We start from the raw sequence: 17407 nt of genomic DNA on the forward strand, positions 1-17407 counted from the left end.
TAATCCATGGTAATCCTCTTCTATTATCATGCATGCTATGTGTTTGTGGAATTGCTTGAGTGAGGGTTTGAGTCTCTTCCACCATCTTATGTTTTGTTAAGTGAGAGCTTAGCTTGCGATTAGATACTACATGATAATTAGGGGGCTTTAATTAGTTTTAAGTGAGAGCTTAAACTTGTTTAGCCTTGGATTAGCCTTACCTCGAGAGAGGGAGATTTATCCTTCATTTTGCCTCGATTATTTGTTAACCTTTGCCAAGTTTCAATGTTTATCCACATGAGTGAACCCAGCTACCCTAGCTTCCTTAATTAGCATATTAATCAATTTGCTTGCTTTTGTTGTAGTCTTATTAGCTAGTTTATCAATCATTCAACATTTGCTAGAAACAATCAATCTAAGAGCCAAACACCATCTCTGTGGATCGACCTCCTACCCTACTACATTCATTAGTTTGGTATTGAGTTTATAAATATTGTTTGCATATCGAGGAACACGACAAACTCGGTATCACTACTTCACAAGAGAAAGAAACGATCCACGACAAACCCTATCCATAACCTAATAATTAGAATACAAAATACAAATGATTAAAAAAAATGAAACTGACTCAAAAGAGCATTCACAATTGTTGAAGATACAAAACTTTAGTGAATGTGAAGACGTGTGTGTTAAGTGATGATCTCTTATGTGACATTTTTCCTTCCCACATATATCTCTCAGCTTTTACCTTGGTATAAAACATTTCTCAGCTTCTACCTTGATTGAGTATAACACAAACATGCATTTCGATAATTCTGATCAATTCTTTTAGTGATAAGCTAACAATATGTTAGAACTCGCATGCACAAGATGCTTTGAAAAAAGCATTACCATTCATATTAATATAATGTGTGCTAAACCCATTAAACTCAGAAACTACCAATATACCCACTAACTCGCAAAAGATGACGAAAAAGAAATAACTACCCCATATATGAGTTTGATAATCTTATCAAGAGACCATCTCATTAGAATTTGTGTTATATACTAAGGCGCAAAATGGCAACAACAGAGACAACTGAAAACCCTTAAAACAATTTTGTCACCTTAATGCCCTCAAAACTTCACTTGTGCATCCGGATTTTACCAGGCCCCATAGACTTGTGACAGATGCAGAAATAAAATTTACAGCATCCAAGATGAGCACAGGTGTTTGAAGCTGATCTTTAGAAGCTGAACCTACGACTGGTTGGCATACAGGTTCAGACTGTGCCTCAGAACACAAATCACGTGTATGTCACAAGAACTGTTAACATGAAAACATGTAGAATCTAACTACACAATGGTCATCATGCAAGTCAAAAAGACAGTTATACCACAGTGAGATAAGTATTGCAAAAGGGAATCGGCATCAATAATATCAGCAAAAGCATGAGAGATCCGTCCAAAGAATGCAGTTGCATAAGAAAATATTTTTTGTGGAATTCGACAACGGAAATTTTCATGTTTAAGGGAAGCGGAGACGGCCAAAACTATCAATCCAGCTACTCTATGATTATTACAACCAAATTTCCCATCACCACAAGGCTCAACCTGAAAAAGAAAGCAAAGCCTAGTAAGAGCAATTATGGTTTAAAATAAGGAAAAATTACAAATAACCACCCCGTATTTGCGATTTTTTACAAATTACCACCCCGTATTTGCGTTTTTACAAATAACCCCCAAACTTTAACGTATATTCCCCAATCACCCCCGTATTTTTATTCCGAACATCATTTTCTTTATTTCCCGACTTGTTAAGTGACGATTTATGTAAAATACCAAAACTACCCCCATTTACTCATTACGCATTACTCTAAACCACAACACACTGATTATTTTCATTTCTTAACCCAGATATCCATTTCCTTCTACTCTAATCGTAATTAGTGTGTTAAAGTTGCAAAAGAACAATAGCTCTTAGGTGATGCATTGCTTGGATTTTTAACATGACCAGGGACAGGCTAATAATCTCATATCTAAACTTCAATCTATTGCAACGTCTAGATTCCAACTTCTAAACACAAACTCAAATTATCAATAACAAGTGGTTAACAATCCCATATCATTAACACATAGCCTCGAAATTCATACTTGACAACTTCGTCTTTGAACATTACGAACTTAACAACATCGTCTTAGAACATTACAACTTCATCTTCATGCTACCTAAATGAATGACTTGCCAAGACCGAAATCAAATGCTACTTGCACTTGACGACATTTCCGCCAACATAGTTCAACAAAAATACAAATATTTTTAGATACTAATCTTACAAATGAAAAAACCCAAAAATTAAAAATCTGGAACGAAAAACTGGCTATTTCACGAAAATCTGGACGGAATTAATTGCAAACACCGACGAAATCTGGGCGGAATTAATTGCAATCTAGGTTGCCCAAGTGTAATTGTTGAATGTATTCAATTACTAATTGGGCAGTCGATTAATCGACTTAATTAGGGTTCATCAGTGATCGATTGATTGAATTAGGGAATAAGAAGATAAATTGGGGATACGATTAGAGAATTGGGATTTAGGGTTAGAGTAGAAGGAAGGAAATGGATATCTGGGTTAAGAAATGAAAATAATCAGTGTGTTGTGGTTTAGAGTAATGCGTAATAAGTAAATGGGGTAGTTTTGGTATTTTACATAAATCGTCACTTAACAAGTCGGGAAATAAAGAAAATGATGTTCGGAATAAAAATACGGGGGCGATTGGGGAATATACGTTAAAGTTTGGGGGTTATTTGTAAAAACGCAAATATGGGGTGGTAATTTGTAAAAAATCGCAAATACGGGGTGGTTATTTGTAATTTTTCCTTAAAATAATTATCAACAGAATTTTACAGAACATGTTTGTCATATAACAGCATCTTACAGATAGCTAAACTAATTGCAAGATCACCTGAAAAATCTGAAAATACGAAAGACATATAAGATGGCAAATGTGTAAACAGCGACAAATATGTGCCCGTGCATAATTGCTTCGTCTATACAGCTATCATCATGTGTTAATGGATTACCTGTAAAGTGGCCCCACATGAAAATACATTCTTGAAGCTTACAAATAAAAAAAAAATACAGAATAGGTTTACTATTTAGTTAGAAACTGGAAATATCTTCCACGATATCCAGAAGAGACGAGGACAGAATGGAGCTAGTTGATAAAAGAGCTTAACTGGAGGCAACTACAGCTACATTAAGAAAGTCCAGGAGGAAAAGGCATCAATACCAACATTGAGTTAGGAGTTATTTGACAGATAAGGCATCTATGACAAGATATCTCCATTTGGCAAAATAAGAACTTAATAACTTTTACAAAGCTTAACCATGTTCCCTAACACATAGCTGATAAAGTACACATCATGGATAATCAATTACCACGCAACTATTATGAGTCAAATCACCAATAGATTACGAACTGACAATCATACAAGATACTCGTAGCAAATAAATGTTTCCTAATAAAACGAATTAATAAAATTAACAAAGCATGTACAAAGTAAAATTTACCAGATTTTACGTAAGTATACTAACTTAGGGGGCGTTTGTTTGTGAAGGAGTAAAGGAATGGAAACAACAAATGGGAAATAAGGAATAACCCTTCATTCCTTCATGTGTTTTTGGTATTGAATAGGTAAGAGAATGACAAAATATTTCTCCAGCCCACTAACCACCCCAACTCCACTGCCGCTACCATGAAACCACCCCCACCGCTATCACCGTTAGTCGACGGCACTCCCTCCGTCCCATTCGTCGGTGTTTCCCTCCCCATCACACTCCAGCCAGAATTTACATCCCTACCTACTGAACCTCGCGCACAACCCTAGATATCCCTTCCCCACCCCAATAAACCACCTTATGTGGTTTTTAGGCTTGAGTTTGGGAAACTCTCAGGGGCATGGGGGAATCAATCTAAGGGAATGGGTGGTATAACTAATCTGAAAAAGGGGTAAAGCGTATGGAAACACGTATCAAACAAACATCAACAAAGAGAATGGGAATGGTCCATTTCCTTTCCCTTTCTTGAATACCTCTTATCAAACACCCCCTTAGTCTTTGTGGTTTCGCACCCAATGCATTGACAACACCTCTAAAACACAGATCATTTTTTGCACACTTTCAAAAATCCAACAATATGATTGAATGAACTAGGGCTGAGAAAGCTTAGGTTCAAACCGGTAAAATAGACTGGATAAGACCCAAACCCAGACCAAATTCATTTAGGTCCAGTCCTCGGTCCTCATCTTTTGTAGTTTCAGTCTTCGAACCAAGTTGTCAATTGAGTTCAAACTGAATTGACCGAATTTGCTGTTATATTAGACTGATCCTTATAACTTTTACCAGACAATTGAGCAAGTTACCTTCCAAAGACATTATAAGCTTAATATGTGTTACTCAAACACACCGACAAGTGTCGGTGTCCAACACCTATCGAAGTATCGGACACGTAATTCCTGAAATTTTAGGATACGTGGACACGGTCAACAGAGTGTCTTGACCTACAAAGTGGACACGACACGACTCTGAATGTCTGTGAGAAGCATGTCAAAACTCAAATATCAGAATAAAATTGGTGAGGGGCATTAGAGTCCACTACCCATCATTACCCCCACTTGCCATTCTCTCGCCATTGTGGACCTAGTATTAAGAATAGAAATATGCCACATCGATAAAAGGGCAAGGCGGTTAGATAAAGCTCATAAAGCAAAGGCCCACTTATTAAAACAACTATACCAAAGCGTAAGACAACGCAAACCCTAACGATGAGACACTCGCTTGCCACCTCACTGCACTTGTCCACCACGCCGCCTTGCAATGTTTGTAAGCCTCGAACAAACCATCGCCCCAATCTAAAGGTAAGATTTCATCGCTATTTCGTGCCTAATTGTCAAAGCCGTGTCAATGTTATAATCGTTGGGGTGCGTGTCACGACACCCTACCGTGTCGACGTAACACAGCTTAATATTAACGGTTATCTAATTTAAACAATGGTAGATCATTCATTATATTTGATTAAGTGAAATATAAATTTAATTATTGTATACGTAATAGAGGGAAATCATGGTTTTCGGTCCAAGACAGTCGCATTTTGGATTCGGTCTGGTCCGAAACCAAAATCTGTAGGTCTGTTCTTCGGTCCACCAATTTTCAATTTTCGGTCTTTGGTCCGCTCTTGGAACGATGTTCACCTCACTTATTTTAGTTTATAAAATCTTATGGCCTCGCCCTATCGTTACATAGCTTTTACTAGGCAGCACAAGAATAAGTTACCAATCTAATTTAAACACAAACAAACACAAGTACACACACACACACATAAATCGAGGACGGAGAAAGACAACTAACCTCATGGTCGAAATTGTCAACAATGCCAACTGAATGATCTCCATTATTCTGACCCACACCAAACAAGGCGCGAAAAATATCGGCTTCACTCTGAAATTGCACATACAATGATTGGCAGAATCAGAGCATGGACGACAATGTGCAAGACAGATGAAGGACTTTGAATATTATCTGGAATGAGATGTATAAATCATGATTTCGGTGGAAAATAAAAGTCACACTCAAAGCTAATTGACAGAGAACACATCTATGTTACTCCGACACTTCATGTAACTGCCGTGTCGCGCGTCAGACACGCGTCGATGTCCGACATGACACGACAGTTCAAGTTAGGCCACAAAATAGGAAAATTCACACAGAATAGCCGACACGTGTCAGACACGACACCGTGTCGGAGAGTCGGAGTAACACGGGAACACATAGTAAAGTGCTTGAATATAAGGAACAACCTTTGGATACATGTCCAAACATTCTAAGAGGCTTTCAACAGTCACTTTAGATAGCTTCAGCGACGGCAACTTCACAGACCCAATTATACATATTGCTTCGGATCTTATGTGCAGACAGCTATCCACCAGAGTACCAAGTAACTGCAATAGGAGAAAATGAAAATTATTTTGGCTCTTTCTCTCACAGACTGTCGCCAAAGAAAATAGAAATACGAAATCACATGATAAGTGGAATATCAAAAACTCCCTCCATTCATTTGGATTCACTATGCGATCCTTCATTAAACAACAACAACAACAACAACATTACCCCAGTGCCTCAATGGCTCCCGCAAAATGCGGGGTAAGGGGGGGTCGGATGTACGCAGCCTTACCCTTGTGTTAGCAACACAAAGAAGTGTTTCCGAATGACCCAAGATGAAAATTACGTCGAGAACTGCATCGAAGGACCGCTACTTCACAAGAGAAAGAAGCGCAGCCACTTTAGTGAGCCATTTTGCTTTATTCCATCATAATCCAGAACCAAAGAGTAATGAATCTTTGGCTCCAATGGAAATGTAGTGAATTCACTAAAATTAATTCACTACATCTCTATTTTGGGTATGAAAAACACACAAACACTCCCATGTAAGTGTGACCGCCTTTCTTTTCTCGCATATTTTTCATCTAAAATTTAGGTCCAATAGCAAATGTAGTGAATCCAAGTGAATGAAGCAACCAGCTGATATGTCATAGTAATGGCTCAAGCACCAACGAGGTGATCTCTGCAAGCTTGAGGAAATATTTGGCCTCCTGAAACGCAAGTATCAAGCTGCTCACTTGCATGTGACTTTCAGGCAAATATTCACAAGGGAAATAGTCCTGTTTGCCTCAATGACATCCCATGATCCCAAGCATCGGAACCTTTCAAGACGATTGTCTTCCTCATTTCCCTCTATTTTTAATTTCTCCACGTCCACCAGATCACGTGTGAAAGATGTGAATGTAACTCCCAATAATAAAGGTGGTCAAACAATAAAATTTAGAGTCACAGATATTACTTTATTGTCTAGCCTAAAGTCCTAAACCAATACTTCCCTCATCAGGTTATACAACACAGATGAACAGAGTCTGCAATTGAATTACATCAACAATAGCTTCTTAGAACAGATAAAACGCCGCTAGGACAAAACATATCAGGCTATCAAATTCAAAAACATAGCTTCATATATACTCATAGTACTTAGGGCATACTGATAGTAATGAATTGTGTCGGTCTAAGAGGGCGATTTTATCACCCTCGTGTCTTTTAATATGGGTCTTTTGGTACACTTTTCCTAACATTTGGCAATTGGTTATGTGGTGGTAACTTGTGCACTTTAACTCGGTTGGGCACTCAATCCTTAATGCATGGAACCCGAGCGGCAATAGAGCACCTTTCAAAGGTCAAGACAAGGCACAAGAGGATCACTTGTAACCCGAAAACTAGTTGGGAGAAGTAGGAATGAAGACTAGAAGAAATGAAGGCAATTGAAGAGGTCTAGCTCGTGGAAAATAGAAGTCCAAAATGCGAGCACATGCGCGACCTGCAAAACAGGTGCGCAGTCTTGTATGAGCAAGAACAGTGCTTGCGCAGCCTGAGGAGCTCTGCTTTACGGGTTTTTCTAATCTTCTTTGTGGGCTTCTTAAGTGAAAATCTTACTAGGTTTTCGTGAAGCCTTATATATACCCGAGAGTTTGAAGACCTAAAACATTCACCTACCATCCTTTCATCTCATCTAATCTCATTGTTAGGGTTCTAATCTTGTAATAATTTAGAGACTATTTCCATTCAAAAGTTATAATCTTTCCTTATTTCTTTGGGTTTTGAAGACTATGGAAGGCTAAATCCTTCCCTTCTTGGTGTAATTCATCCAAAGTCTCCAACTTTGGTATTGTAAGACTCTTTTAATCTCCTCTTATTTATCTAATCATCTTTCCTTTGTTCTTAAATTCTTATGTTGAGTAGATGGATGTATGAATTGATCACTCTTGTATCTTATTTACCCAACTATTGCAAATTCTAGAGAAATGGTTTAATCTATCTAGGATTGTTTGGAGCAAACTTGTTGTATGTTGATTTGGTTTAAAGGATTCATGCAATAAGTAGGAAATTTCAAGTCTTTTCTCATTTGTATGGTTTAATATTTTGAGAATTGATCTTAGCTTCTTGTCTTGGCACAACTCTTAATGCTCATGTTTTATTTGCACTCATGGTTTAATGAATTGTTGATTAAACTTGGAGGACATGCATAGATGGTTTAATTTGTGCATGTTATTATCTTGACTTGAAAGTATTGGGTAGAAATTAGGAGGAGAATTATTAAAGAGTTAAACTTTACCATTGTTGGTTACAAAGGAAGAATTGCACCAAGTTCTCTTAATTCTCTTAATTATTGAATCATCTTACTCACCAAGTGTTTGTTATATTGCTTGTTAGACTAAGATTGCAAATTTTACTTTGTTTCATGTCACCAATCAACTCAAAAACCCCCCTTTTCATGTCTCTCTATTGTTTGCCATTGTGAATAACCATTGTTTGTTTATAATCTTGTCTTTAGTAGTCAATAGTTTACAATTCAAGTATTTAGCTTAAAAGACCTTCTCTTGGGACCGACCCTTACTTGCACTATATTACTTTATCATTTAGAGTAGTCTAGAGTATAGTTTGGCTTATAAATTGTTAATTTGGTAGGTTAATTCTAGTATTTTACGACACCTAGTTTTATTGCGTTACCAAATTTTGGCGCCGTTGCCGGGGAAGGGCAACAAGAATTTATTGGTCTTTAATTAGTATAGTTAGTCTTTGTAAATATAGGACTCCTTTACTTGCCTTAGTTTGTTTACTTCTTTGATTTGATGGCTACTCGTTATTGTCGCCAAACTCATGATGAACCATTTTACAAGTTTTTTAATAGAACGAAAGAGTTTAACTCTCAACGTGAATACCCTTATGAGATGAGAAAGCATTGTAATGTGGTATATAATGGGTTGAATGAAGAAACTTTGTTCCTTACCGATAAATTGACTAATTAAGAATTTATTGGCAATGTCTATAACTATGAAGAGAAGTGGAAATTTTTCCTTATGTTGGCTATTGCGAGTAAAGAATTGGAGTTGAGAAATTCACTCCCTAGTGTAGCATGTGAGGCTATTCATGGTGATGAGCCTCAAATTGAGGGATCGTTGAGTGAATTAGTTGAGGAAGTAGAACATGAAGAGGTTATTCACACTTTAGACAATGAGTGTTTTGATGATGGTTCCTATGATAAAGAGAATGATTTTGAGTTTGAAAACCCTCCTCCCCTTAATCTTGATACGAGCTACTCTTATAAAGAGTATTGTTTTTGGGATGATGAGAAGGATGCTTATGTTTTCACCACACTTCCATGCCACTCCCCCGTTGTGGTATCTACCGACACCTTATGCACTAGTGATGGTGGTTCCTCGAGTAATAGTCATGTGGATGAGGACAACTCCTCGGTCCTTAGTGGCCTTGGTGAGGAGTTGTCGTGTGAGGAGTCATTGGGTTAAATTGTTGACAAAGATGAACATGAGGGAAGTAAGGTTAAGGAAGAGGTTGTTTGCACCTTTGACAACTCTTATTTTGAGGGTCTATTTGATGAGGAGGATGATATGTGTGACTTGAAACCTTCTTTGGCCTTGCCATCCATTGAGATCCCTATCCACATTCCTTGTACCGAAGTTGACGCCTCACACCTTGGAAACAACTCTTTGGTTCATAGTAACTCTTACCCGGAATTGACCTTTAAAGAATCGGGGAGTGAGGTGTTTGAGAAGAATGACCAAGAAGCAATGATTTTTGAGGTGGTTGGGATAGAAAAAGAGAAGGTGGAGGCTCTTGAAGACATGATTTGGGAACCTCCAAAGCCTATGAAACTTGTAAGTGTGGGGGTCAAGGAAGATGCTAAAGAAGAAATGAAAAATGAGTTTGTAGAGGTATACCCCCTCAAGGAGGAACCACCTCAAATTTGTTTTGAAAAGCCATCAAGCTTATCACCCAAAGAAGCTCATGAATCCCCTTATTCTTACTTGGTCTTCACCAAGTCCATTCCATCATTCAAAGAGCCTTATCGTGACAAGAAACCGTTCCTTGGGTATGAAAACGTGAGACACTTATCTTGTGTTTACTATTTCCTTACTTATGCTTGCTATGTGGGTGATCTATGTTATGGTCATGCCTCTTGTTTATGGGCTAGTGTGTATGACAAGTTACTAAGGGCGATGCGTTGTTCCACTCTTGATTCTTGAAGAAGAAAAATGTTGAAAAGGCGTCGAGCAAACGACAAAAACCAAAAGCGCTTTACGGGAGGCAACCCGTACTCCTTTCACATTTCTTTACTCTCCTTTGCATTTCTAGTAATCTCCTCCACATTGAGGACAATGTGGAAACTAAGTGTGGGGGAGGAGTTTGATTGCAACATATGTAAGTTTTATTTCATGTTTTGATGCATAAAAAAAAAAAAAAAAAAAAAAAAATTGAAAATTGGAAATTCCGGCTAGGTGAAAACCCACAAGGGTGGGCACCTAGGCAAGATTGGAAAAGGTGGCCGAGGACGGAATGAAAACCCGAAAGGGCATTCCGGGCAAAATGAAGAATCGAGTTGCGAGCCACCGATGAGAGGAAAGGAAAAAGCTAAGGTGAAAACCCGAAAGGGCACCTTAGGCAAAATGAGGGATTTTCAAACAAAAAAAGTCGAAAAATTGAAAATTGTAACACCAAAACGATGGAGGGATAAGAAGGGAGTGATAAGGAGGGTCTTGGAAGGAGGTTAGGTCTAGAATTTAATTTATTTTGAGTCACAAGAACTTGTCCCAAATTGGTGGATTTTTGATTTGGCTACTTGTGTTGTTGATGCTTAATGGAGTTTGGCCGACCAAGTAGCACAATTTTCATATATGGAGTGATAAGGGGGTGTTATAAGTAGTGATGAGTTGTGATTGATAGGAGGATTTTGATGGGTCACTTTGCTATTGTCTTGGGATAAGACAAGAGTGACCATTACTACTTTGGTGATATAAGAAGGGCGGAGTTGCGTGATGTGTCGGAGTTGGAGTTGTGTCGTGTCTTGTGTGAGGGATGGAATAAGGAGGGTGAGTGAGTGAAGAGTGTGTGCAAAAACTTTGAGTCTAGATTTTCTTTTTATCGGTGGTTGTCAATGAGGAAGTTATAAGAAGGTTGTAGTGAGGCAAGAGTAATTGGATTCTCTTACACTCACTTGATGGACTTGTGTACCTTCGTAATTAGTCTTGAGTTTTACTCGGGACGAGTAAAGTCCAAGTGTGGGGGAATTTGATAGTGTCAAATTGTGACGAGTCAATAGGTTAATGTTATCACAATAAACATGCTTGATACCGTGTTTTAGTTGGACTTGTTGTAATATACCGGTTTGCACTTTTAGTTGTAATTTTAGAGTCTTAACTTATAACTTACCAAGGTGAAGAAGGAGAGCAAAAGGTAAGCCAAGGGAATAAGTTCAAAGTCAAGAAAAGTAAGCTAATGGAAGATTTGATGCCTTAGCATAGACAAACAAGAGCCAAAATGAAGAATTGAAAACTCGGTTTCACAAGGGTCAACTTCAAATGGATATATCTCGAGTTCTAGAGCTCGTATTGACGCAAGGCCAATTGGAGATGAAAGCTTGTGATCTTAGCTTTCCAACGGTAGGTCACACGCCTCGTTTGTCCAAGAAACGAGAGAGATATGGCATTCGCAAGTTGCTGCTGTCAGTTTGAAGGCGCAGCCTGCGCAATTGTTTGGGCAGCCTGCGCAAATACGCGCTGCTATCGCAACTCTGGTTCCGTGTTTTGGGCTTTCTTAAGGGACTTAACCTAGATTCTCGTGCCTCCCTATATATATCTAGAATTTTGAGATCTAAAGACACTCCTACTCTCATCTAATCATCTAATTATTGAATAATCTCTAGAAACTTGTAGTAGGAAGAACACTTTATTTTGGGTGAAAGTTGTAATCTTTTAGCTTTGGATGTTAATCTTTCTTCAATTCTTGGGTTTTTCTAAGAAGATGGAAGGCTAATCTTCCTTTTGCTTGATGTAATTTGATCAAAGTATCCAACTTTGGTAATTGGGGGACTCTTAACCTCTCTTAATTTATCTAATGCTCTTTTCTTGTGCTTAATTTCTTATGTTGAGGAATTGAATGTTTGGGTTGGCCATCCTTGCATGTTATTTACTTGACTAGTGCAAATCCTAAGGAAATTGTTTAATTTAGTTGGGATTGTTGAAGCAAGTTTGTTGTTTGTTGAATTGGTTTAAAGGATTCTTACAACAAATAGAAAAGTCCATGTCTTTTACTCATTTGTATGGTTTAATCTTATGAGGAATTGATCCTAGCTTCATCTTTTGGTAAATTCTTAATGCTCATGCTTAGTCTCTTTTCATGGTTTAATGATTTGTTGTCTAAGTTTGAAGGATATGTGTAGATGGTTTAATTTGCATGTATCAACATCTTGAGGTGATAGTATTGGGTAGATTTTTGTAAGAGAGTAAAAAAGGAGTCAAGCTTTACCATTGTTGGGTTACTAAGAGAGAATTACATCAAGTTTCCCCTTAATATTGAATCTTGCATACTAGTTGTTTGTGGAATTGTCTCAATAGGAAGATCTTCAATCTTTGCTCTTATTCCCATGTTTGTTCCCAAAACCAATCCTTTTCCATCTATGTTTCCTACTAGTTGATCTTTGTTAATACCCATTGTTTGTGATTAGTACCTTTTGTTAAGTTTAATTCGTCATTAGGATTTTAATTAGTAGTAGAGACCTACTTAGTAGTCAATAGTTTACAATTCAAGTTTGTGATTAGTACCTTTTGTTAAGTTTAATTCGTCATTAGGATTTTAATTAGTAGTAGAGACCTACTTAGTAGTCAATAGTTTACAATTCAAGTTTTTAGTCTTTAAATCCCTTCTCTTGGGTTCGACCCTTACTTCCCTTTACTACTATTCTTAATTGCATAGTGTAGAATTGAGTTTGGTTTATAAATTGTTAATTTGATAGGTTAATTCTAGCTTTTGACGACACCTAGTTTATCCCTATCACATACCATTTCAATGTGTTCCTCTTGCATCTTTAGACATCCGGAAACTGCCATATGGTGCAGTGTCTTTAAGGCCTCTAACCTGACAATAATTGAGTCGTCATTCAGAACATCGCTTACTATATTAAAAACTTCCCCAGCAAATTGACCAGAGACGGCAGGGAGCATGCGTAAGGTGACACAGGCAGCTTGTTGTACCTTCAAGGTAGCCAAATAAAGGGTTAACTTACCTTCAATAGCAAGAATATCGGCAATTTTTTGTCAATAAACATTGTACTAGAATGGTCATAAACATGACAATTACTTCCGGATAAATATGCTATAGTGACCTTGGGTTTCTAATAGTTTCAAGGGGACCACGATTCCATATGCCATGGCACTGGAGTAGAAGATCAAGTTCTAAATAGTTAGCTACACGAGTTCTTTCCCTGTTGCAACTTCAATTTCACTGAAAATTTCACATTTTCCTTTTAGTGAAACTAAAGCCTGAAAAGGACATATATAACAATTGAATGACCAAAAACTAACGGAGTACATAAACAAAAGCAGGAATGTCTTTCTACTAGCTAAGTCCATTACCATTCTAGCTGTAAAATCTAAAACTAAATAAGTTAACAAGGGTAATTTAGTGTGTGATTTTACCTCATTGAATTCATCTTCAAGGCCATGAATGAAAGCACCAGCAGCATTGGCAACATGGATTTTACATTGCCTTGCACTGCACGGAACTAGGTTTTGCTTATCCTTCAACTTTACTAGGACTTTTTTGGACAGGGCTTGCAACAAAATAACTTCCGAAACACGTAAATTTTCCCAGAGCAGTAAACGCTTCCACTCGGACTTTGACATTCATGTCTCTTACTGTAGAGCAGATCTGAAAGGGTAAACAAATGCATTAGCAAATTCATATTAAAAATAAAGCTGAAAAAATAATACTAGAGAAACATAGTAGCAAAATGATCATGAAGACTACAAGCATAGTCACAACTTTTGGTGTAATATACAAGTTAAGCTCAACTTCAGATGATATATTCTTTTGTATTCCCACTCAATCAAAGTGCATCAATCCCAAAGCAAAAAGCTGGATGATAAGTTACGTATCATAATCAGAATTAAAGAGCGTGTAATCCTTGCCACAACACACATTTATATATCAGTCATGTATAAAGTATCTGTTATCCAGGACGATTACCTGCAGAAACACAAAATCAAACCAGTCTCTCTGATGTCCCTCTTGTTTCAATGTAGCAATCATTCGTCCCCATTCACCAGCCTGAACTTACAAAACACTTTTAACTACCGTGAAACGCAGTTATATACAAGATAACCAACCTATAACTAACCCTTTTCCCCCAGGTGGGATTAATGAGTCAGTATACGAAACATCTTTAATTTCTTTTGCAGATCACCTTGTCATATAAAATTGATTGGCGCTGCAAATGTGTGAATAAAATTATAAGTCGCAAGCCGAGTTTCAAAATCACCCGTTGGCACCGGCACCTATTCCAGCAATTAAACCGCAAATAATTTAATTTTGATATACCAGAAACGATGCATCAACTTTAGCAATATTAAACAGATGATTCCCACTGTCAACGAATATATGGTCTTTAGAAACATCCTCCTTGTGAAGAAATTTTAATGCAACGAAATGATAAAAGCAATGAATCAAGATAAAAGTAAGAAGAAAACAAAAAAGAGAGGCTCACGCAGCAAACAGCAGCTTGTCGAACATAATCCTGAGGATCAGAGAGGAGGTGAACAGCACGAAAATAGCACAAGTCAACAACATCAGAGTCCTGAATGACAATGGCAGGCTGGCAAAGACAGACCAAGGCCATAAGTGCAGCTTCCCTGACATTGGGATAAGGATCCTTGGTACAGCCTAGAAGCACAGTGACCAATAAATTAGGCTGAATATTGAACCTGGCTGTATTGGGATGGAACCAAACCCGAACGGAGATACAAGGGCGGAAAGAAAGGGAGATAAGGAGGGTGTCGTCGACAGAATGAAAATCAAAGGCAGGAATTGATAGAAGGAGGTAGAGAGTAGCGGCGGCGAGGCGTGGGGAGGATGAAGAAAGGAGAGTGGGGAAGGGGAGGGAGTATGAGATATGAGAGCGGGTGAGGGAGAGTTGGGAAAGGAGAGATATAATGTGGAGGTGAGTTTGGTGGTGGAAAGAGCCGGAGAGTAGGAGGGTTAGGGTTTGGAGCAGTGCGGTGATAGTGGCGTCGGAGGTTGTGGGGTTTGTAATAAGTGACCTGATAGATGATAGGGTTTGGAGAGAGAGCACTACTAGTGGTGGGTGTTTAACCTTTTCTCAATATCAATCAATTCATTCAATCTATCTATCTATCTATCTATATTAATAAAGGAAGCTTTTTTCGAGCGATTTTAGAGAGTCCAACTTTTCCGAAACTCTTTCAAGCTATGGACTTTCTAAAATACATTAAAATAATTAAAATAAGAAATAGAAAAACAAAAATCAATAAAAAAGATAGACTATCACCGAATAACTAATAGACGACTACAACTACAATTCTATAATGAGCATATTTATTGTTGATTTGTTGCGTGGTATGTTATGTGTATATAAACTTTCGGGCTTTGAGCTAACCTTGCCAATACTATTTGTTGCGTGGTAGTTCTTTCCTCTATTTTAGATAAAATTTCCACCCATTAAAGTGTTTTAAATCTCATTATATGTGTAACTATTGCGCTTATTATTGATTGATTGTCCATTTATTCATTTTCTTTTCCAATTATTTGGCTTTCAGATTGAATATGAAGGATTTAAATCTCCAAGCAAAGTATGACAATTGATGGTAAGAAACTGAATTTTCTTTTGTTTATCATTGTATATGTTAATTTAGTTATTGATTTATTTTACCGTGCATAACAATTTAGGCTAGATAGATGGAGCACGTTTCTCCCGGTTATATGTCATGATTAAGTTTAGTCTTAATTTTGTTATAAATCAAGACTAATGATGGCAATATATTGTTTTCATGCTTTATTTACTCTGTTGATGAATGAGTTTTTTTTTTCTAAATTATTCTTATCATCTTATGTGTGCTTTTATTCAAACAGGAGATTTGAAGACAATACTTATGCAACGATGAAGATGATGATCAGAGTGAGAAATATGTGCGTTAATGTTTATTCCTTCGAATAAGCTCTAAATTTTTCTCTTAATTTTTCGATAATCCTGTCCTTGATTATTTCAAGAAGATGAAGAACTGACTTTGATTTTTGGATTTTTATATCATCAAATGTATTTGGGATTTAAATCAATTTATTATGGAATGCTTGGTATAAGATTACCCCTTCTTGCTATTAATTAAAAGTAGTTGAGTGTAAACGCACAAGAAAGCACGAAGAACTCGCCCTAAATTAAACCTCAATTATACATGAGGCAATGAAAGCACGAAACTTCCCCTCTACGTTTGAACTTGATTTTCTATCATGTGTTTTATATGCATGACCATATGTATGCTTGAATCAATTTTTCACGTGTAGTGTTAGTAGGAGTACAGAAATACAATTAAATTAAAAAGCCCTAATTTAAAGATTGCGTCTTAATTTCATCACTACGATTAATAAACTATAATGAAACACTCCATGAGTTTTTCCTATACTAAAATGAAACTTTAACAAACTTTGGAATATAGAGAAATTGATAGATTGATGTAAGGGACCGTCTTGAGTTGGATTATACATCCGATGTCTACCACAAGTTTTATACTTTCCGAAGCATTATAATAAAGTTTTTGAGCTTTGTTTTAAAAATTATGAGTTTTACTATAAAGTTTTTGAGTTCATTCACTACAATATTAAGCTCAAAAAAATTACATTAAAACTCAAAAACATTACATTCAAACTTACTTAAATTTGAGTTTTGACGGAAAAAATTAAAATCTAACTTATAAACTTTAATAAACTCGGAAAAATACACATATGCTCAAAAACAAATAAAGTTTGAGGTAATAAGCTCAGAAAAAATACAAAAATGCTCAAAAACAAGTACCAATTGATTTTTTTGAAATAAAAATACCTCCCTACATCATTGCATCCTAACCCAGGAATAGAATAGTTTTTATGGTGGACAAACTCCTTATTTCATTACACATCATTTTCTGATCTTTGCTGTATAACATAATCTTGATTCATGTCTACAATCCTAATAGGAACATACCGAATGCAAGTGCCGATCATTAGAGTCCAAGAATATAACTTGATAATGCATGAAATTTGGTTGAAAAAGATAAACATGTAACTATTTATGAATATTTATATGATACATTAAGTTGGCACAAATATAACGTAATAGTAGAATACCGAAGTTAAGCAAGAAAGAGACGGTTAAGATTGAAATTCGGGTGTAAAACAGATTGTTTCGAATAAAAATTTTATACTGGAGGTTTTAGAGATATTATAAAGTCCATACTTTTGGAAACTCATATTAATATATTTTTTGACAGTGATCCGTCTAA

General features: G+C 36.8%; 1 protein-coding gene and 1 long non-coding RNA gene across 7 annotated transcripts; one reads left to right on the forward strand and one right to left on the reverse strand.

The window, feature by feature from the left end:
* Positions 1 to 853: 853 nt before the first annotated feature.
* Positions 854 to 15223, reverse strand: LOC141633192 (protein SIEL-like). Of its 6 annotated transcripts, XM_074445635.1 has the most exons (8): positions 14623 to 15222; positions 14323 to 14413; positions 14106 to 14186; positions 13556 to 13787; positions 12920 to 13111; positions 5819 to 5959; positions 5370 to 5459; positions 854 to 1572 (listed from the first exon to the last, which is right to left on the reverse strand). In XM_074445635.1, the coding sequence occupies exons 4-8, from the start codon at positions 13760 to 13762 to the stop codon at positions 1315 to 1317; spliced, it is 888 nt and encodes a 295-aa protein (XP_074301736.1). In that variant the 5' UTR covers positions 13763 to 13787; positions 14106 to 14186; positions 14323 to 14413; positions 14623 to 15222; the 3' UTR covers positions 854 to 1314. The 6 variants fall into 6 exon arrangements, 5 of the variants coding, with proteins under 5 accessions (XP_074301736.1, XP_074301735.1, XP_074301734.1 ...); XR_012537994.1 differs by adding an exon at positions 2926 to 3043 and having other exon boundaries at positions 14106 to 15222; XM_074445634.1 differs by having other exon boundaries at positions 14323 to 15223.
* A 338-nt stretch (positions 15224 to 15561) lies between these two features.
* LOC141626650 (uncharacterized) lies at positions 15562 to 16163 on the forward strand. Its single transcript, XR_012536249.1, has 2 exons — positions 15562 to 15739; positions 16005 to 16163. It is a non-coding gene; the product is annotated as an uncharacterized LOC141626650 (long non-coding RNA).
* Positions 16164 to 17407: the final 1244 nt, after the last annotated feature.

The sequence above is a fragment of the Silene latifolia genome, chromosome Y (genome assembly GCF_048544455.1).
Source record: "Silene latifolia isolate original U9 population chromosome Y, ASM4854445v1, whole genome shotgun sequence".
NCBI lineage: Eukaryota > Viridiplantae > Streptophyta > Magnoliopsida > Caryophyllales > Caryophyllaceae > Silene > Silene latifolia.

What these genes read in the sequence shown, in the direction of transcription:
- LOC141633192 (XM_074445634.1), bottom strand. Translation starts at nt 13,762, where the DNA reads ATGTCAAAGTCCGAGTGGAAGCGTTTACTGCTCTGGGAAAATTTACGT. An exon ending in AAGAGGAACACATTGAAATG is followed by an intron (nt 5,960 to 12,919) that starts GTATGTGATAGG and finishes CTCCTATTGCAG; the next exon opens with TTACTTGGTACTCTGGTGGA. An exon ending in GTTTGGACATGTATCCAAAG is followed by an intron (nt 5,460 to 5,818) that starts GTTGTTCCTTAT and finishes GTGCAATTTCAG; the next exon opens with AGTGAAGCCGATATTTTTCG.